Here is a 22,669-nt window from a genome sequence, read left to right as displayed (position 1 = left end):
TGCAATTCAGTGGAACTTGGGCAAGTCCCTATGATTTATCAATCAATATACAGAGTACTTGTTTTGCAATGTTTTGATTGTGCATTGAACACAAATGGGCTAGAATCAGACCTCTGTTATAAATGGAGTAAATCCCATTGGATTTAGAGGAGATTTGCACTCTATTCATTTTGATGAGGCTCTGGCCCACAGAGTATACTTAGTTCTTGAAATGATTGGATAACCTTGAAACATTACAATGTGAGGCACTGTTGTACAGACACCTGCTCAAGTTATAACCAAGGTAGAAATCCCAGCTTTTTGTTTTGTTCAAAACCATTTAAATATTTATCAACAGTTTTCATTACATAGTATCTGCTGCATGGAGAATTAGAGACAATGTACTGGTATCTTGCTTCTTACTGTTTAAGATTAGTGGAGTCTAGTACGTAGGAGGTTCCCAAATTGTGGCCTATGGAGCACTTGGTGGTGGTTCAGGAATAGCTGGCTCGTCAGATGGCACTGGCTGCTGCTTATTTCCAGCTAATAAATCACACTAAAGACATCTAAACATACATTTTCCTAATATTTTTCCTTGTAGGCAGCTACTACAGTTGCTATAGGGATGTTGTTTTGTGATCATTACTGGAAGGGGAGGTGGTTTGTGAAGTTATTTCATGGACAACCAACCCCTTCACAATCTGCATTAAAATATGTGTACTGTATGGTGCTACCAACACACTGCTTCCCATCTGGAACATCTACAGAGAGTCAACTCTGGACTAAAAAATGCCCAATAAGCTGTTTAGACAGGACTATGTTCGGAAAATGGACAGGCAATTCAATACAAGGCTTTGGGAATTTTATTTAAGAACCAAACATGGCCAGAATACAAAATTAGCATCTCAAGTTAGCAAAAGAAGCAATTAATGTGCTCGCTTGAGAGAAAACTGGAGACATTTTTGGAAAATGGAGAAATACTGTGGGTACATAATTTTGGGGGGAATAAAATTAAAGGTCTTTACAATGAGTGTCAAATCTTCATGTCCATGCCACGACTGAGCTCAATATGTAACCCATTTTCTAAACCAGAAGACTAAAACCATGATGGAAGAACAGAAATTGAGGTAACTGCTGTTAGACAATTCACTAACAGCCAGGAAGTTTACAAAGATGCCAAATATTCATATTCAGGAAGCTACTGACTAAGGGTAATTTTAAAGAGCAAGAGAACAATCTGGTCCATATTTTCTTTTAATTTTACTCAGCAGAAATATAAAAGTGCAATTTCTGTAAATTAATTACATGAACAGTACACCACAATAAATATTCTTATTTTTGGTGACATCTAAAAATTCTAGTTATTTACTTGAAATGAGTCATGAGATAAAAACTGTGTCAACAACCAAAAAATACCTGACCCAATGAAGATAAAATCTTAAATATATTCACCAGGAAGATGCATATTGCATTATTGCAATTAGACCATGCCTCCGAGCTCTAAAGTATAAAAACTTATCCAAGTTATGTAAAATACAGTTGAGACTGTTCTCATCACAGGCATAATCTAATATAAAAAATAACTGACATTTACAAATAAAGAGATTCTCCTCTGAGGGGAGAAAAATACAGAAATAGTTCCACTTCAGTGATGATTTTCTGGACTCCATGGAGAAACAAACGTGCACAGAGCTGAGGTGTTGGATGAGTACATAGTGAGACAAGTCTGTTTCTGTACCACTCCAACTCAACAGGCCCTGTGAGCGGAGTAGACCATTTGGTAAGCCTACTTTCACACTGTGTCTACTATTCATCTGGGGTATTTGGACCCTTCACATCTCAACACAAAGTGAATGCAAGAGTTGTGTGTCCTGGACAGTATGTTCTTGCGTTCAGTTCAAATGGTGTACTACAGGAAATCTGTGGGTAATGTAAAGTTGCCTAGTTGCTGCTTATCCAGAGTGGACTATATTCTTGATTAAAAAACAAAAAATCAGAAATAAAAAGAATTATATTAAGCTCACTTTTAAATCACAATCAGGGTTCTAAGTAATATACAGTATAATGTTTCTATCCAATACTTGTCTGAATTGACCAAGTCAAATAAGGATTGAACTCACAAAGCCAGAATTTTGGTGACTCAGTATTACTGAATCAAACCTAAGGAGAAACATGTTCACTACATGGACTGTAACTAGATCATAAAAACAATAAAGCAACATTATAGCCTATAGGAGTCACCAAGTCTTTCTCCTCATCTTGGACTGCAATAAAAAGGGGAGATTGGACTGCTCCTAAGGGCAGGTCTATACTTACCGGCCGGGTCGACGCATAGCGTTTGACTTCTCGGAGTTCGAACTATCGCGTCTAATCTAGACGCGATAGTTCGAACTTCGAACGCGCTCCCGTCGACTCCGGAACTCCACCACCGCGAACGGCGGTGGCGGAGTCGACGGGGGAGCCGCAGACTTCGATCCCACGGCGTCTGGACGGGTGAGTACTTCGAACTAAGGTAGTTCGACTTCAGCTACGCTATTCGCGTAGCTGAAGTCGCGTACCTTAGTTCGACCCCCCACCCTAGTGTAGACCAGGCCTAAGTAAATCCCTAATGGTGGGAATTCTGTACTTCTAGTTAGAAAGCATAGGTTGTTATCCTCATCTTTTCTCCCTGCCTAGTGAATATACAGCATTACTTCCCCCACTCCATATCAGGTCTCATTTGAGATGCAACTCCTGAAGCAAACCAGTGCAGGTTAGATGTGGGCAAAATACTACATTTTGGAAACATTCTGCAGAGACAAAATGAGAGAGAGAGAGAGAGAAAAAGAAAGAAATTGAGCTAAGGCAACATTTAAAGCAACCTGACTGAAGCAAAGATAAGGCTTTATGCTAAACATTTCCAAGGAAACCCAGTAATCAGTTATGCAAAGCGACAGAACCGACTACCATTCTGGCCAAGTTTCACATTTTTTATAAGTAAAATGTACAGCTCCATAAAATGTAATACTAAAAAGAATGTAACAACATAAAAAGAAAGTGAATATTACTGACTGACAGGTAAACAGATTACGGTATTACTACACTTTTGGCCATGTTTTTAAAGTTATATGGTTGTGGCAAATATTCTTAAGCTGACTGAGATATATGAATACTTTAAACATCTCAGGTTTAGAGTACCATATATGGAAGTAAGGGAAGAGATACCATTCAGTAAGACAACCTTACTTCAAAATAAGGGGGTTTAAAAATTACTTTTTAAGGTTACTCCCTTATCTTACAATATTTAGCAACCTAAGTGGAAAAGAATTTGCTAAAGTTTTGGAACATCTAGCCTAGCAGGCCAATGCACCATGTAGAACATTAAGAACAAAACTAAAATGACCCATACAGTAACTAAATGTCAAAAACAAAATATTTGTCTGGAACATACCAGAAGCAGAGAACCTAAATATTTTCATAATTTATCACAAATATGGGTGGAAGATTTTTAAAATATACACACAGTATGCAGCATCAAGACATTGGATTAACCCAGTAAATATAATGAGCAGACTGGCTATTATCCTGGCTGAACAGTTTTCTTCTTTTGTGTCTCGCTTTTTTGTTGGCTTTTGAAGGAAAAAAAGTTCTGTCCAGCTCTGCAAACTTACAATTTTCAACAATTATTTATATTGAATTATTTTCATCAAACATGAGGTTGTTCTCCCTAGAAAACATCTTTTAGACATATTTAGAACAGGTAAATGATACCTGTTAAAATTGAGCCAATGTTGTTGTGGTAAATCAGATATGTGCTTATTGTGCAGGTAAGGCTACGATCACAGACTACATGTGTTCAGCTTGGCTTAAATTAAAGAAAGAGTTAAAACACAACAACATCACTTAACCCTCTCTTTCTGTCTGACTTATTTTGTTTTTAATGATTAAGATTGTAATACTTTACTACGTCACACCAACTCTGAACATTCTAGGAAAGTGTCTCTGGCACAGGTGGTTTTTAGAAGAAAAGTCAATCTTCCCAAAAGCTTAACCTCTGCTTTATCTTAAAGTGCGGAAACTGTGGGAAAGAATATGTCAAGACTTCCCGGCTGTCACTGTGGAACCACTTCCCTCAGAGAGGCTAAGGCTGCATGTATGCGGACATGCAATCTGTTCTCAAAATCATATCCAGTGAATTCCTCCTGCAACACAAAATACATACAACTATTAACCTCATCGACCTTAGGATGTCAAGGTGACTTGCTGAGGATGCTTAAGAAGTCACTGAGCTACAAAACAGTAACTAAGACAAGAAAAAAGGCTCTTGGAGCTTGAAAATTGCTAATAACCCTCTTCCCTTACCAAAATTAAGCAATGGTGTTGGTAGAGAGATTTCCCCAGCACAGTCCACCAATTAGAAGGTGGTGCAGGAGGTTCCCCTCTACCTCCCAAGTGCAAGCAGAGATCAGTCTACTTCTCTATTAAAGGCTTGCACAGTAAGTGGGAAGTTGTATATGTCCAAAAGCTCCAGGAAATCCCAACCTGCATGCAATGAGTAAAAGGAATGACCAGTTCCAGTATATATATATATAAAGTTGTGGAGCATCGGTGATATACACCAACACTTTAAAACCTGCAAAACAAGCTGAACTGTAAAATTCACTTAACAGCAGGATTAGGTTGTGTTGATTTGTTACCTTTGCCTGGAGAAGTAAGATTTTGCCTCTTGGCACAGTCTAGAAAAAGGAGAAGAAAATATCACTTTAGAAGAATGTACACATGGCAGAAAGGTCAAAAAGAATCTTTTAAAGTAGAATGGTCAGCCAACGAGAACTAAGGTCTCAACCTTGAAAATACTACTGGAGAAAATACTACTGGGTCTACTGGGACTACTCATGGTAGTAAACACCATGCCCTGTAGGTGTTTACAGGCTCCTAACAAGGTACCTGACTGGTCCTGCAGTATGTATTTCTGTATGTACACTTCTACGCCTATATAACGCTCTCCTCAAGAGCCAAAAAATCTTACCGCATTATAGGTGAAACTGCGTTAGATCAAACTTGCTTTGATCCGCTGGAGCGCACAGCCCCGCCCCTCCCGGAGCGCTGCTTTACCACGTTGTATCCAAATTCGTGTTATACCGGGTCACGTTATATCGAGGTAGAGGTGTATTTAAAAAACAACACTTCTGTCTACTTAAAAAAAATAAAATATATGTACAGCTATAAGCATAGAGTGAGCTACCATATCCAGCGAAAACACTAAAGTTATAGGCAAACTAAAGTTTAAGAATAGCAAATTTACTGTTTTGACCAATTCAACTTGCAAAACACATCAATTATACACTGAGATTTCTGAAGAGTTTCAACTTTTTTTCTTATCTGTTTCAGTTTACTCATTTGAACCTTCTCTTTAGAAATATTAAAAGATTTCCATACTTCATACAACTTGCCCTTCTGCAATAATAATCATGGGCTAAAGACAGACCTTATTAGAATGATTTGGAAGAGAAGAGAATATTTTGGTTTTCAATGAGCTATTTTTCTTGACATAGCAAGGGTTACTCATGCTTGTACGAAAAATTTGATATTTTCAACTGAACTTTTATTACTGTATTTGAAGGCTTCTACTCTATTCCCCAGTAAGATAATGTGATTTTTTTTTATTTTAAATCTTCTACAAGTATGCCAACAAAGGATAAAAAAAAAGATACTGAGAAAGATGAAAGTGATTCAAATGAGTATATTACTCCATTTTCTCTGAATATAAATACCTTAAATATTTGTAGTTTTTATTTTGAAATGGTATAGCTACATTCAAAAGTGTATAAAATATTACCCATAAAGTCTGTGTTTTGCACAAACTGATCTTAGTCTCCTATACAGCACCTACCACGATGGTATCGAAGGGCTTAATGAATGGAAGAGTTTAAAAATAATGAAGTTAATTCAGATGAAATGATGTTTGATCTCATAGATAAATATGAATAACTTCAAATTAAATTGAAGTACTTTTTTATTAAAAGTCATGATTTTTATGATGAAAATGCAAATCAGTATCTGTATCTTTCATTCATTAACTTCAGTATGTTTAATCCTTTTCTATGTCCCAAATTAATTTCCAGAGTTTATTTGTACAAGATCTAAAACTCTGGGAATCATATTGTAACTAAAGATGATCCATGCTGATGGGATATGCATACCCCTAGACTGTGAACTCTATCTTCTAGAAAGCACCGTATGCTGGGATCCACTTACCCCCATGCCCAGTTCTGATGGTATAAAATGGTGAGCAGCCCCAACCATTAATCAGTTACTTCCTCTAATCACAAATCTCTTTACAAGAGACTCCAAAAAAGTAGGAAGGTGACAAAGATGTATGTATTACATTTAAAAAAAAAAAAACATTAAAAACATTAGGGTTGAAAGCTCTCAAAAGTTAGTCCTGTGCACTGAATGAGACAGGGGTCCTGTGGAAGAAATAATATGTGATCATATAATTTAAAACTATATCATAATTAGGTTTGGAAGGATTAGATTTTTATTTGTGTCAGTAAATGTCAATTTCACCATACCCACGGAAATGGATAATAAATATTTCCATTGATAATAGTCAAATTTCAGATAGGCAAAGTAAGAAAAATGCTGGCTGAAACCTTATTAAAGTCTGATTTGAGGATATTTACTTTGTATATTTTGATGTTATGCTGACAATTTGCGTTTTAACAGTTATAAAGCTTTAACTTTTTGTATCTCAAAGTTCACAGTCATAAAATTGTCTGACTCTTATTTTCTGACAACCCCACATACTTTTCCAAAAATGAAAATTAAAAAAAAAAAAAAAGGAAAAAAATGCTTTAAACCCGTTGTGACGTTGCAGTCTATATAATTTTATAAAAATATGCTAATGAATGAATATAATGTAACTGGAATATGCTTCATGCAAAAGGTCTCTTGTAAGGTATCATTACAAAGCTTATAATCTACTGAGTGTGATCATCCTATTTGTATAAATGTACCACTTGTATCTGAAACTAGAAATATGAAATATAACTCTGAGGGCCTATTGTAATTATGCAAAGTGTGGGCCATTAATGGTGGTTTGGAATCTTGATGACTCCCATTAACCAGGACAATTGTCTGCAGATGGGTGTGTTTTACCTGTAAGTCTTCCTGTATGTGCATGTGCTGGCAAGTGGGCAATGAAGTCTTGCAGTGACATATGATCATGTCACCTGAACTGGAATCCATCTTTAACCTGGTGTCTTTCCATTGAGAAGGAGGGGGTGGGAATCCAGAGAGGGACAAAGGATTCCCACCTTATGCACAAGATATATAAATGGGTGGAACAGAACAAAGGGAGGAGAGGAGCCATCATAAAGAATCCCCTAGCTACCACCTGAGCTGGAACAAGAGCTGTACCAGGGAAAGAATTGTGCCCAGGCCTGGAAGGTGTCCAATCTGAGGAAAAAACTTACTGAAGCATCTCTGAGGGTGAGATTATCTGTATTCAGTTTGATTAGACATAGATTTGCGCATTTTATTTTATTTTGCTTGGTGACTTACTTTGTTCTGTCTGTTACTACTTGGAACCACTTAAATCCTACTTTCTGTATTTAATAAAATCACTTTTTACTTATTAATTAACCCAGAGTATGTATTAATACCTGGGGGAGCAAACAACTGTGCATCTCTCTCTATCAGTGTTATAGAGGGCGAACAATTTATGAGTTTACCCTGCATAAGCTTTATACAGAGTAAAACGGATTTATTTGGGTTTAGACCCTATTGGGAGTTGGTCATCTGGGTGTTAAAGACAACACTACTTTTGTTAGCTGCTTTCAGGTAAACCTGCAGCTTTGGGGCAAGTAATTCAGATCCTGGGTCTGTGTTGGAGCAGATGGGCATGTCTGGCTCAGCAAGATAGGGTGCTGGAGTCCCGACTTGGCAGGGAAAACAGGGGTAGAAGTAATCTTGGCACATCAGGTGGCGGCTCCCGGGGGCGGGGGCGGGGGGGCGGGTTTGCACTACTGTGAAAATGTAAATAGATAAAAATCTAAAAAAATGCTTAAAATAAACATTGATATTATTTGTCAAAATATAAAAACATAAAAACACAAATTCTGCAAAGCCTAATCATAATTCATAGACGTGGGAAGGAGGTTCACAGGTAATCATAAATCCAACATTTCTTAACTTCTGAGTTCTTTACTTTGCAATTTTAACACATTAAAAAACCCAACCCTAAGTTATTTGTAAAACTGAAAAAACACAAAAAAATCATCATCATATTCACTCCCCACATAGGTCACCAGCAGGGATGGGATCTGTAGATCCATAGCACAGTCCTCTACTACTTGGGCTAAAAGAGTAACCGGTAACAAGTTATCTTTTATGTGGACCCACCACTGGAGGGGGATAAAAACATACATACTTTGCCTAACTTTCATAGCTATTTGCTAGACAGCCAAGGAATGTCAAGACTCAGAGTGACTGGGTTCATGTACTCAAGAAGTTACAGACCCCTGCCCTTCCCAGCCTCTCCCTGTTCCCCTCTATTCGTACTTTATCTGCTGATCATATTGGCAGCTATAAAAAATAAAAAAACAACATAACAAATGTAAGAAAAAGGAAACTGATAGTAAAGAATATAAATTGGAAGTTAGGAACTGTAGAAAATTGATAAGGGAAGTAAAGGGTCACAAGGAGAAATCTACGGCCAGCAGAGATCAGGATGATAAGGAGGTTTTTTAAAATATATTAGGAACAAAAAGAATCTGGACAATGGTATTGATCCATTACTATACGGAAATGGTAGAAGTGTTCAATAAATATTTATTGTTCTGTATTTGGGGAAAATATAGATGATATAGTCTCATCATATAGTGATAACACTCTTTACATTCCACTAGTTTCTTCAGAGATATTAAACAGAAACTACTCAAGTTAGACATTTTTTTTAGACACGCAGGCCCAAATAAATTGCACCCAAGAATTTTAAAATTACAGGTTAAGGAGCTTACTTGACCTTTAATGCTGATTTTCAATAATTCTTGAAATACGGGGGATATTCCAGAAGACTATAAGGAAGCTAATATTGTGCCAATTTTTAAAAAGGGTAAACAGGATGACCCAGGTAATTATAGGTCTGTCAGTCTGACGTTGATCCCAAGCAAGATAATGGAGCAGCTGATAAGGGACTCGATTAATAAAGAATTAAAGGAGGGCAATATGATTAATGCAAATCAAAGTGAGTTTATGGAAAAAAGGTCCTGTCAAACTCAACTGATTTTTTTATGAGATTACCTTTATCAACCACATTTGTAGTGTGGCTGTAATATAATTAGACTTTTCTAAAGTGTTTGATTTGGTACCACATGAGTTTTGATTAAAAAATTAGAATGATATAAAATTAACATTCAATTATTAAAAATCTGGCTAACTGATAGGTCTCAAAATGCTATTGTAAACAGAGAATTGCCATCAAGCAGGTGTGTTTCCAGTGGGGGGTCTTGCAGGGATCAGTTCTTGGCCCTATACTATTTAATATTTTAATCAATACCTGGAAGAAAACATAAAATCACCACTGATAGTGCAGATGACACAAACATTGGGGGAGTGGTAAATAATGAAGAGGAGATGTCACTGATTCAGAGCAATCTGTATCGCTTGGTAAACTGCAAGCAATATGCAAACAATATATGTTTTAATACCGCTACATGTAAATACTGTATATACATCTAAGAACAAAGAACATAGGCCATACTTATATGATAGGGGAACTCTCTTAGGAAGCAGTGATTCTGAAAAAGATTTAGGAACATAATGGATAATCAGCTGAACATAAGCTCCCAGTGTGATACTGTGGCCAAAAAAGCAAATGTAATCCTGAGAAACAAAAGGGGAATCTTGAGTAGGAATAGGGAGGTTATTTGACCTCTGTATTTGGTACTGGTGACCTGCCGCTGAAACACTGTCCAGTTCTGGTGCTCACAATTCCAGAAGGATGATGATAAACTGGAGAGGGTTCAGAGAAGAGCCATCAGAATGATTAAAGGATTAGAAAACATACCTTCCAGTGACAGACTCAAAGAGCTCAAACTATCTAGTTTAACAAAGCGAAGGTTAAGGGGTTACTTGATTACATTTTGTAAGTATCTACATGTGTAACAAATATTTAATAATGGGCTCTTTGATCTAGCAGGGAAATGTATAACATGATCCAATGGCAGGAAGTTGAAGCTAGACAAATTCAGACTAGAAATAAGGCATACATTTTTGACAGTGATAGTAATTAACCACTGGAACAATGCACCAAGGGTTGAGGAACATTCTCCATCACTGACAATTTTTAACTCAAGATTGGATGTTTTTCTTAAGGATATGCTCTAGGAATTTATTTGGAGAAGTTCTATGGCCAAAGCTATACAGGAGGTCAGACTGGATGATCACAATGGTCCCTTCTGGCCTTATAATCGATGAATCTTCCCTCACCCCTGTCCAACTCCTGTACCTGTTCCCTCCCTACACTGTTCACACTTCCCCCTTCTCTATTTCTGGCTCCTACCCTGCTCTCTTCACACATTCATCTCTTCCCCTCCTCACCCCTCTGCATTCAAATCAGGTGGCTTCCACCTTCCCCTCCCCTCCATCCTGCCTGGGAAGCAACATGGGGCGCAGAGAGAGCACAGGACAGACTGTCTTCCTGTACTCCTCATTACAGTCATACCTGGCTGGAGGAGCAATTACAAGGAAAGTCCTGTTCAGTCCCCAGAGCCCCAGCATGGAGCGTGCTCAGTCCTTGTGTAGGGATGCTACATATAGATTCTTCTGAGCATGTAAAGTTGCAAGTAGTTGGAACATGCCCAATAAGAGAATCTTCAGAGAATCAGCTGCAAAACTCTAACAAGTCTCTGCGGAGCATGTGTGAACTGAGAATTTTTAGAGGCTTATTAACTTGGCCAAATTTGTGTGGATATTCACTGGGATGGCAAAAGGATCATCCTTGGCATCAAGGATGGCGAAAGGAACACCTCCGCCAAATTTGGAAGCACTAGAAATTTTCAAAGAAGTGGCTGCCAGAATTTTAATAAGGACAAAACAACTTATTTTTCCCTAGCCTCGTTCTTATAAATTGCTGAACCAGTTTGACTAAAGTTTTAAAAAACTACTCAGACTGAGGCAGATACCCAGCATGGAGAATTTCAGCCTAAATGGTTAACATTTTGCAATGTTATAAACAACTGAAAATAGGATCTTACAATGAAAAGTGATGTGCAACCTTAATAGCACCATATGTTATCAATTCCACCTACTACAGAACCTCTAAGAGCTGGGTCTGAAGAGCATTAATTAACAGCTTTCTTCCCTGAACTGGCCAACTCATTTAGAGGCAAGTGGAAGAAGTAATACTGTTTAAAATAAGTATATAGAGCTCCATGTGAAGGTTTTACATATTTCAACAAGGAAGATAGTGTGAAGCATACTGCAGAAGCTGCCTTAGTTGAATAAATTCTGATATTTTTAGGTGGTCGAGCACCTGCCATGTCATATCAATCACATATACATCTCCTGATCTATTCTGACAGCCTCTGAAGTCAGCTGGATTGAATTCTATTCTTAACCCCATATGCCACCAAAACAAAACAAAAAGTCCGAGGAAACTTATGGACAGATTTGGTTTTCTACAGAGGACAACTTAAGGTTCTCCAGACACCTAATGCAGGGAGCCTGACATACCTAGATGCGAATGAGTCTTAGGGAAATCAGAGACTACTTTAGATATGAATTTGGGATGAGGATGCATGGCCACTTTACCATTATGGAACATGGGATTGGGAGAATCTGGCAACACATCTATAATTCACTAACTCTTGAAGGTTGATGTTCTGGCTATGAAGAATATTGCCTCTTCTTAGATTATACATAGAATAGCCTGACAAAGTTTGAACAGAAGCCCATGAGTTTTGTGAGAGGGAGATTTAAATCCTCTGAGGGAAGTGGTTACTACCCAGATGGAATACATGAAGCAAATGTTTCCTGGTAGAAACTCGGTTACTAGAGTGAGAAAGACTGATAAACCCATACATCAGAAGGCAGAAAGCAGAGAAGTCAGTCGGACTGGATTTTCAGTATGTTCCAAACTTGCTGCATCTTCAGTACTCAAAAGGAGCTTTTATACCATGTGCCGTGAGATAGGGGAATGGATGGTCCCAATAAATATAGCTTTCCAGAAGATTCTGAGCTCATGAGCCAGGCATGTATTTATCCATAGGCGTGGGAATTAGGGGTGTGGGGGGGCACTGCAGCACCCCCAGGTTTCGTGCAGGGTCCTGGCTGCTGCTGGCCCCACACCCAGGGCTCTGCTCCCAGCCCCACGCCTGCGGTCCTGGTGCTCCCAGCCTTAGCCCCGGTCCCAGCCTCAGCCCCCTTACTCTTGTCCGTGTCCTCCCACCCTTCCGGAGCCATGGCCAATCCTGGCCCCAGCTCTGGGGAGTGGGGGCATGGACAGGGGTAAGGGGAGTGTGAAGTAAAAAGTTTGGAGAGCACTGGCTTTCAGCACTCCCACTGTAAAAAGCATTCCAGCATCACTATATATCCCCCACTCTTGGGATAAGTACATAGGGAATCCTTAAAGATGTTTATTTTGACACAGAACTAATTAAGCTCCCCAATATTCTTATATTCTTGCTTCAATAATTTTTGTTGTTCTTTATGTAATTTTCTTTTCTTTTTAAACTTTAGCTATAAAATAGACAGGAACTTGGAGCAGTTCCGCTGATTTTTTTTGCTAGAGTGTCACCAGCTGGTGGCCAGGAATGAAATGTTTCAATGCAGCTGCCTTGGACAGTCTCAGATCCATATCTATTATATAATAGGTAAAAATGAGCAGTAACGAAACCAATCATTATTATACCATCACAGGTACGCAAAAAGCCCCTGCAAATGTCACACTGTACACTTTGTATGATGTGTGCTACTCTCTATAGTATGATATCGCCACATAGACAATAATATGGTATCTATCACACTAAAGACACAAAACTAAAGGGACTCTTTATACACAGGTAGAAACGTGATTAAAATTAACTCCTATACCTGATAATTTGTAAAATAGCAGATTTTCATTGTCTATTTAGAGTGGTCACAGTTGACCCCCTTTCCACTGCCAAAAATGTAAGATGTATTCTAGTGTTACCTCTGGATTGTCTAACAAAAGACAGCCGAGTTCATAGCAAGCATATGGCTGAATGTATAAGTTGTTTTGACGGCACAGTTCATCTTTAACAGCTCGCTGAAAGAACTGTAAGAGAAAAATCAGTGTTTATACATTAAAAAGAGTAGTCTCATTCATTTTGGAAAACTAAATAAGCAGCACCCTGAACATCAAGCACCACAAGCCAACTCCAAAATCATAATCTGAATGGAGCAACATTTCCTATGTCTTAAAGAATCTTTAACAGCAGTGATCATATGAATTCATGTCAGCATTTGCTGTTAGAGAAAAATGTTAGGTCTGTGTCAAAAAAAATTCATGAATTGATCCAAAGATTCTATATCTTTAACCGAAAAAAAAAATACAGGTTTAACATGGTTCTTTAATAATTGGCAGTCATAGACACAGATTCTTTAAACTAAATTGGATAGAATTAGAAATAAAAGAGTTCACCTCCTTCATTGTCTTTGTGTGAATTGGGTTCCATTTGCAAAAATAAAACAAGTTCAAATAATTTGGTGATTGCAGAACAAATACATTAAAAGGGGATCTTTGAAATTTGCTAATACTCAGAAACATCTTTCTTTTCAATTTTCCATTAGCTCTAGAGTAAGGGTGTTCAAAAACTCAGTCCAACTGAGAGAGCTGCATTGGCAGATAGCAAAAGCCTGAGGGATGCCCTAAATTTGTACAGACTGCAGCCACTCAGCTTGGAAGTATAATCCACAGAACTCATAATGTAACACAGGGGTGGGAAAACTTTTTGGCCTGAGGGCCACATTGGGGTTGCAAAACTGGATGGAGGGCCGGGTAGGGAAGGCTGTGCCTCCCAAAACAGCCTGGTCCCTGCCCAGTATCCACTCCCTTCCACTTCCCGCCCACCTTAGAACCCCCGACCCATCAACGCCCCCCCTGCTCCTTGTCCCCTAACTGTCCCCTCCCAGAACCCCCCGCCCCTGGAACCCCACCCCCTTGCTCCCAGTCCCCTGACTGCTGCGACCCCATTCCACACCCCCGCCCCCTGACAGGCCCCCTGGGACCCCATGCCTATCCAACCCCCCCATTTCCTGTCCCCTGACTGCCCCTCCCCAGAACCTCCGCCCCATTCAACCGCCCCCCCACTCCCTGTTCCCTGACTGCCCCCTGGGACTCCCCGCCCCTTATATAACCCCCCAGTCCTGGCCCACTTACCGCGCCGGCCGGAGCCAGACACGCTGCTGTTCTGCTTGGCAGGAGCGCACAGCTCCACCGCCCAGAGCACTGCCCACACAGCTCTGCAGGGGAGAGGATGGGCAGCGGGGGAGGGGGCTAGCCTCCCCGACCAGGAGCTCAGGGGCTGGGCAGGATGGTCCTGCACCCACCTCTGATGCAACATCTTGTTCTGAGTAGCCAGGCCACTCGACTCAAGGTCCTGCTTGATAAAGGCTGTAATCACTGCACATCACACTTCCATAATTATATCTGAGGTTTGATCATAGGCCACATGGCAGAATACAGAGGGCTGCCTTTGTCCTGTGGACCAAATTTTGGACACCCTATTTTAGAGCTTAAGATGGCTTCAAGGTATATCACTGATAGAAGCTGAACTGTCTTTAAAAAAACAAAAAGTCAGCATGCTAAACCCTGTTTAATAGCCCAGAGGCACAATTCTTTTTTGAAATTCTCCACTTCCACTTTTTCCCTTCAACTCTCACCCTGGCTGGCCACCTCAGCTGATACATATGCTAAACATTAGCCCTTAATAGGAACTGGGAGATCACTGAAGCCCATGTTTTAGCCTTTTCCTGTCATACAATATGAAATCCAGTAATACATACTATCTCAGAATACTTTGAAAAGACTTAATATCCTCTACTATCATTCACCCAGTGTGTCAGTAGCAACGACAAACAGAAGTTTGTACTTAATCAGAAATGGGGTAATTTATAAGATAGTTGGGTACATCATTATTGTTCTTGTAACAACTTACCTGAACCGCATCTTCAGAATTTCCTAAGCATTTATGTATGGCACCAAGAAGCAAATTCTTCAAACCAACAGAAGATGAATCATCAACCTCATGACAAGCTTAATTAAAAAAAAATCAAATTAAACTTTTAATCAAATTATACTCCCTTTAAAATAAAAATGATCTTTTGGTGTTTTTTGGTTTTTTTTTTAAACCAGATTAGAAAGTGTCTCATTTCTGTAGCTTAATTTTAACTAGCAAAGGCCAGTCTCCAATATTGTAATCTGTATCTTTAATGTTCTCTCCGCTTTAATTAAAAAAAAAAAAAGTAATTTTCTAGCCCTCGTGGTTGTGGAGAAAAAACTTGAAAAAGTGACCCAAGTGAACCTTAAAGGCTCAAAGGCAGACGACCAATTAAAAGAACCCATTTTTGTTTTGTTTTGTTTTAAACTCAGAATTTTGAGGGCTTGACTCATAATATCTGAATGTTTGTGGGGGTAGCAATACTGGTTATTACTGGGAGAATATACTCACTTCATGTTTTGAAGGTAAGGATGCAGACATATCCACCTGAGTTTGCGCAGATGCTTAAACTATAGGCACCATACATTTCAACAGGTGCTAACTCAGATGCTTTAAACCAGGGGTAGGCAACCTATGGCATGTGTGCCGAAGGCAGCATGCAAGCTGATTTTCAGTGGCACTCACACTGCCTGGGTCCTGGCTACCGGTCCGGGGTGCTCTGCATTTTAATTTAATTGTAAATGAAGCTTCTTAAACATTTTGAAAACCTTATTTACTTTACATACAACAATAGTTTAGTTATATATTATAGACTTATAAAAAGAGACCTTCTAAAAACGTTAAAATGTATTACTGGCACACAAAACCTTAAATTAGAATGAATAAATGAAGACTCGGCACACCACTTCTGAAAGGTTGCCAACCCCTGCTTTAAACGCCAACATTGTAAACCTATTTCACTGTTCACTTAAGCATATAAGAAAAGAGAGGTGGTATCATATTATGAAGATCTATATAGTTTCCCAGTGTAGGCCAGGGCCACATACAGAAGATGTATATGGTAAGTTTTCAGAGGAAGCACAATAGGTTTTTTTCCCCCTGAAATAAATAGGGTTCAGCTTTCAAAAGGGTGGGAAATGTGAGGGAAACAAGATCTAGTATTTATTATTTCAGTTTATTTTGAGTGTCCATTTTATGGATGCTTTACAAAAATTAACAGATATTGGAAACACTAACATATTTACATATCACAGGAATACATAATGGTGTGATCTAAAGGTTTTATCAGCATGATTTTGGGGTTATTCATGAAATATGAGTAGAATACAAGCCCATGCCAAAAGAACCTTAATACTAAACACTATAATTTATTCTGTACGTGCCACCTAAATTACAGAAAAGCTATTTTACAAATGTTTGAGAGAGTTTATAAAACTTACATAGGAACTATTTTTCGTATTTCTTGTCTATTAGAACCAGATACCTTACCTTCTTTAAGTCCAAATGTACAGCGCTCAGATGGGGCTATTAAAAAACCAAAACACCACACACCAGCACAAAAAGCCCTCGGGAAACTATTATTTTTAGACACAAAAATTTATTTAATTAAAGGTCTTTCTAGCACCTTTCAAGGCTAGAAAAATTGAGAATCTGAATCGACCCCTTTCCAATTGTATAAAGCTCCTGCAGGGGCATGAATTAATGTATTTTGAAGTTATTTTTATAGATAGAAAAGTTATTACTGGGGTAGGACTCTGGTCCCTGAGCAGATGTAATTTTCAATGCGTTGAGTGCATGTGTGGCATGCACAGAAATTCAACATGTAAAAAGAGAAGGAGGAGCTATTTCAGTGGCAGGTGGATTAAAAAAAAGGAGGGGGGGATTATTTGAAGCTGCTCAGAAATCTTAAGGGAGATTGTTTAATGGGCAGAGAGGTGATCAAAGGTGCATGATAAATTAATGTAACACCTGGCTCTGTAATTTTACACATGGATATCATCTCCACAGACACTTTTTGGGGTGAGGAGAGAGGATTGTGAGTTGTCTGTGTGTGACTGTGTGTATGTACATACCAACTGGACCGCTAAGCTATTTAAAGTTACCTACAATCGTTACAGTTCCATATCTATTTCTCTAATCCCCAGATATTAATGGAAGTTATGTACACTTAGGTGACAAAACACAAATGGATTGCTGTGTTTTTTGTTTCTTTTGTGGCTATGTTTAAAAAAGAGTCATTAAACAAAGTTGAACTAATCCAACTATCTGCAGTACACTGGATTTTAAATTAAAATGCTGTCATGAAGGTCAACTTTTTTTGAGAGACTGTCACTCTCTATTTCAAAATAAGTGTTAATTTGAGTCCTAATGCATGCCCTTTTCCATAACTATCCAAATAATTTAGCTTACTCATAAAATGTCCACACATTTCAGCCTTCGTACTACTGCAATCAGCTAGTCTTCATGAGAGAAAAAAGAAAACAGAAGAAAAAGAGAACATATTATCTCACTGAAAGAGATAGCCAAGGAAACATATCCTACCTTGGCTCATACGCTGTAGGTTAGAAAAGGAACAGTTTGGAAGGGCTTTCCACAAATACAACACTTCAATGGATGCCAGCACACAGAGCTCTTTGGTTGGTATCTGCTTCCTAAATCTGTCTGCCTGAAAACAGCAAAGATATCAGAAAAAGAGACAGATAAGGGTCACAAACAATAATTCTGATGTTTTCACAAAAGCAAGTAACAGTGTTAAAATGTTTGGGGCGTGAACATTTAGCTTGCAGCTCTATAGACTAAAAATAAGTTGCTGAAATAGTACAATTATTGTTTCTCAATCAAGATCAACGTTATCTGGTACATGACTAACAAGTCTTGAAAAAAAATTAAAATAATACAACCTGAATATTGATGCAGTGGTGGACTAACTATTTTTTCCAATAAAAAAGTTTGTGGGCCTTTCCACATCACTTCCAGATTCCAGAATACCCTAACTACGGGCATGCACAGTAGAGCTAACATCAGGGTAAAATGAAGCAGGAAGAAATGAAGCAGGAAGAAAGACTAGTGCTGCAGCTTTGGTATATCAGTATTTTTTTTTTCCTCTGAAAATTATGTAAACCAAGCTTAGTGGTGAGCTACCAACTTTTTTCCTGTTGGTAGTTCATTAAACTATAAAGCACTGTTCACTTTTTCCACTTAAATCATTTCCACTAAGTTAACACTAGAGAAGATGGCTACCGGAAAAAAATAAACTTTGTTTAGAACCAAATCCTTGAGTAAAGGACAACACAATTGCCAATTGTAGTTACTGTACTGAAGCAACTCAATTCATGCCAACCAAACCTTTTTGACTGAGAATTGTTCAATCTGATTGTTTTTTCTTTTGAAAAGCTTCTGAACTTCCTTGAATACATTCTGCGCATCATCCACATCACCAGTGGCTCCTTGACACACTGTAATAAAGAGCACACACACACAAAAATTCTGCTAAAGATTCCAGCATATGAAAGATAGGGAAAAAATAGAGGGAGGGCATTATGCAGGTAAAGGGGAAAAACATGGTCTTTTGGTAAAGGGAACTCAGGCACACTGTGTTCAACTCCCAGCTCTGCCATAGGCTTCCTGTATGATCTCTCACAAGTCAATTTCTTGGTGTCTCAGTTCCTCATCTGTAAAATGAGGATAATTATACTTGTCTCTGAGGGTTCTTTTGATTAATTCATTAATGTTTGTGATGCACTGAGTAATTATGGTGACAGTGGCCTTGTAACTACGTAAACAAAATCTGAAGCCACAGCTCTTTAATATGGACAGTATAAAAGGAAGAATTAGATGAAGTTCCAAGTGTGCAATTAACTTCCACAATTGCAAAAGTTCATGACCAAAGACTTGTTCACACACACACACACACACTTTAACACATTCATCACTAATTCTATCACTAAAAAACTAACCTGCTGTCAGGTAGGCATAATAGCACTGGGACCATCTCGATTCATTTTTAAGCCTTTCAAAGGATTCAAATGCATCTTTGAAATTCATTTCTATCATGCTGCACCAGCCTAAAAATGAGAACAATTTTAACTTATGACAGAAATCATGTTAGTTTTACACGGTATAGGCAACTACACTAAAAACAAAGAATTAATGTTTGTGAACACTTTGGGTTGTGGCAAGTCCAAAGATTTTAAGACACCCTGAGGAATTCCATAACATTTAAAAAAAATCTTTTCTGAAAAATCTGAAGGGAAGTATAACTAAAACTTAATTGGAAATTGCCTCATTACCTATAACCACTGTATTATACAAGATAATATATTTTTTAGGGATCAACTCTTGCATGTATCAATTCAAACAGGTTTCAAAAGTTTCGAGCAAAAAGATGCATTATCTTATTCAGTTCTCAAACTAGTAACAGAGAACTGCTATGCTCACTTTGTTTATGTGAGGAGGTTCAGTAACAAGTAGTACTTCTAAGTACTTACAGGCGTACCAAGGCTATAGAATCTTCTGTGGTTCTCATAGGGTAGGTCCATACTTACCCGCCGGATCGACGCGGAGAGTTCGACTTCTCGGAGTTCGAACTATCGCGTCTGATCTAGACGCGATAGTTCGAACTCCAAACGCGCTCCCGTCGACTCCGGAACTCCACCTCTGCGAACGGCGGTGGCGGAGTCGACGGGGGAGCCGTGGAGTTCGATTCCGCGGCGTCTGGACAGGTAGGAAATTCGAACTAAGGTAGTTCGACTTCAGCTACGCTATTCGCGTAGCTGAAGTCGCGTACCTTAGTTCGACCCCCCCACCACCGATAGTGTAGACCAGGCCATAGATTCAAAGAATTGTATGACTGGAAGGGACCTTGAGAGGTCATCTAGTCCAGTCCCTTGCACTCATAGCAGGACTAAATATTATCTAGACCATTCCTGACAGGTTTTGTCTAACCTGCTCTTAAAAATCTCCAATGATGCAGATTCCACAACCTCCTTAGGCAATTTATTCCAGTGCTTAACTATCCTGACAGGAAGTTTTTTTTCTAATGTCTAACCTAAAGGCCTTTGCTTCAATTTAAGCCCATTGCTTCTTGTCCTACCCTCAGAGGTTAAGGAGAACAATTTTTCTCCCTCCTGCATGTAACAACCTTTTATGTACTGGAAAACTTATGTCCCACCGCAGTCTTCTCTTCTCCAGACTAAACAACCCCTCTTTTTTTCCCCCCTAAAAACTTGCTTTGTAGGTCATGTTTTCTAGACCTTTAATCATTTGTGTTGCTCTTCTCTGGACTTTCTCCAATTTCTCCACATTTTCCAGAAATGCAGTGCCCAGAATTGTACACAATACTCCAGTTGAGGCCTAATCAGTGTGGAGTAAAGCAGAAGAATTATTTTTTGTGTCTTGCTTACAACTAATACATCCTGCTAATACATCCCAGAATGATGTTTGCTCTTTTTGTAACCGTTTTATCCTGTTGACTCATATTTAGCTTGTGATCCACTATGACTCCCAGATCCCTTTCCGCAGTACTCCTTCCTTGATAGTCATTTCCCAGTTTGTATGTGTGGGACTGAGAGTTCTTTCCTAAGTGGAGTACTTTGCATTTGTCTTTATGTAATTTCATCCTATTTTCTTCAGACCATTTCTTCAGTTTGTTCAGGTCATTCTGAATTTTAATCCTACCCCCCAAGCACTTGCAACCTCTCCCAGCTTGGTATCGTCTACAAACTTTGTAAGCGTACTCTCTATGCCATTATCTGAATCACTGATGAAGAACTGAACAGAACCGCACCCAGAACTGATCCCCACGGGACTCCACTCGATATGCCCTTCCAGCTTGACTGTGAACCACTGATGATTACTCTCTGGGAACAGTTTTCCAACTAGTTATGCACCCACCTTCCAGTAGCTCTGTCTAGGTTGTATTTCATTAGTTTGTTCATGAGAAGGTCATGCGAGACAATATCAAAAGCCTTACTAAAGTCAAGATATACAACATCTACCACTTCCCCCCATCCACAAGGCTTGTTACCCTCTCAAAGAAAGCTATTAGGTTGGTTTGACACGATTTGTTCTTGACAAATCCATGCTGTTACTTGTCATCGTATTATCATCTAGGTGTCTGTAAATTGATTGCTTAATTATTTGCCCCATTCTCTTTCCAGGTATTGCAGTTAAGCTAACTAGTCTATAATTCCCTGTGTTGTCCTTATTTCCCTTTTTATAGATGGGCACTATATTTGCCCTTTTCCAGTCCTCTGTAATCTCTCCCATCTTCCATGACCTTTTGAAGATAATCGCTAATGGCTCAGATTTCTCCTCAGTCAGCTCCTTGAGGATTCTGGGATGTATTTCATCAGGCCCTGGTGACTTGAAGACATCTAACTTGTCAATGTAATTTTAACTTGTTCTTTCCCTATTTTAGCTTCAGCTCCTACCTTATTTTCATTATCATTCACTATGTTAGACATCCAATCACTAACAAGCTTTTTGGTGAAAACGGAAACAAAAAAAATCATTTAACACTTCTGCCATTTCCACATTTTTGGTTATTCTCCCCCCCCCCCAATTTAGTAATGGCCCTACCCTGTCCTTGGTCTTCCTCTCGCTTCTAGTGTATTTGTAGAATTTTTCTTATTACCCTTTATGTCTCTAGCTAGTTTAGTAAGGCTTTGCCTTGGCCTTTAAAATTCTGTACCTGTATACTTGTTTTAATTTGTTTATATTCTTCCTTTGTCATTTGACCTAGTTTCCACTTTTTGTAGAACTCTTTTTTGAGTTTCAGATCATTGAAAATCTCATGGTTAAGCCAGGGTGGTCTTTTGCCATACTTCTTATCTTTCCTACGCAGTGAGGTAGTTGCTCTTAGTTTTGCTAATCATAGCAGATACACTGAAGAAAAAAAGTGAGATCTCCAAATTTGTGTTGTTTGTACTTTAACAGAAGGCAATGGACATGTATGTTCAAGCCCTGGGAGCTCTGAAGTTCCAGCAGGATTGTTAATCCTTGGCATAGAATCATTGAATTCCATGGCAGGCTTTCAGTCTTATGGAGTGGACACTTCTTACTCTGCTTTTTTTTATTAAAGGCAGAGTAAAAAGTAACCAGCTCTAATTTGCGCATTGTGCTCTTAATTCTATGGAGGTTTCTACATGTAGAAAAGCATGAGTTACTACAGGTTGTATGTATGTTGTATGTTCAAAGATCATGCAGTCATCAGATGTTACAATCCAATTGGCAACTAAGGAATCATAAGAAGGAGCATTATTAACAATCCATGCAATTAGGACACTCAAACGTTAATAACTTTTGAGGCATCAAATCAAAAACCTTAACTAGAAAGAGCCAGAATATAAAATGGTGTCATTTAATCAAAATTTGAGAACAGAATATGTACATGTCATTGAAGTTGTATTTACCAATTTCATATAAGCAGACATGTTGGATCTCTCTCTGATCTGTTGCAAGTTCCAAAGCAGTATGAAAGGAGGTCAAGGCACTGTTGATTTGACACTAAGAGGGGAAAACAA

The 22,669-nt window shown here is 38.7% G+C and overlaps 1 protein-coding gene across 1 annotated transcript in view; it reads right to left on the bottom strand.

The window, feature by feature from the left end:
• Nucleotides 1-2,458: 2,458 nt before the first annotated feature.
• The window catches only part of TTC39C (tetratricopeptide repeat domain 39C), a 73,963-nt gene continuing 53,752 nt past the window's right edge, over nt 2,459-22,669 (bottom strand). The window contains exons 7-14 of the mRNA XM_039526872.1: nt 22,559-22,652; nt 19,103-19,210; nt 18,492-18,601; nt 17,688-17,811; nt 15,144-15,241; nt 13,157-13,261; nt 4,656-4,694; nt 2,459-4,160 (exon numbers count right to left, since the gene is read on the bottom strand). Of these exons, the coding sequence (XP_039382806.1) occupies nt 4,071-4,160; nt 4,656-4,694; nt 13,157-13,261; nt 15,144-15,241; nt 17,688-17,811; nt 18,492-18,601; nt 19,103-19,210; nt 22,559-22,652 (768 nt within the window). The 3' untranslated portion in view covers nt 2,459-4,070. The remainder of the gene's footprint in view (nt 4,161-4,655; nt 4,695-13,156; nt 13,262-15,143; nt 15,242-17,687; nt 17,812-18,491; nt 18,602-19,102; nt 19,211-22,558; nt 22,653-22,669) is intronic.

Source organism: Mauremys reevesii, linkage group 2 (genome assembly GCF_016161935.1).
Source record: "Mauremys reevesii isolate NIE-2019 linkage group 2, ASM1616193v1, whole genome shotgun sequence".
NCBI lineage: Eukaryota > Metazoa > Chordata > Testudines > Geoemydidae > Mauremys > Mauremys reevesii.
This window is presented reverse-complemented; position numbering and strand designations above follow the sequence as displayed.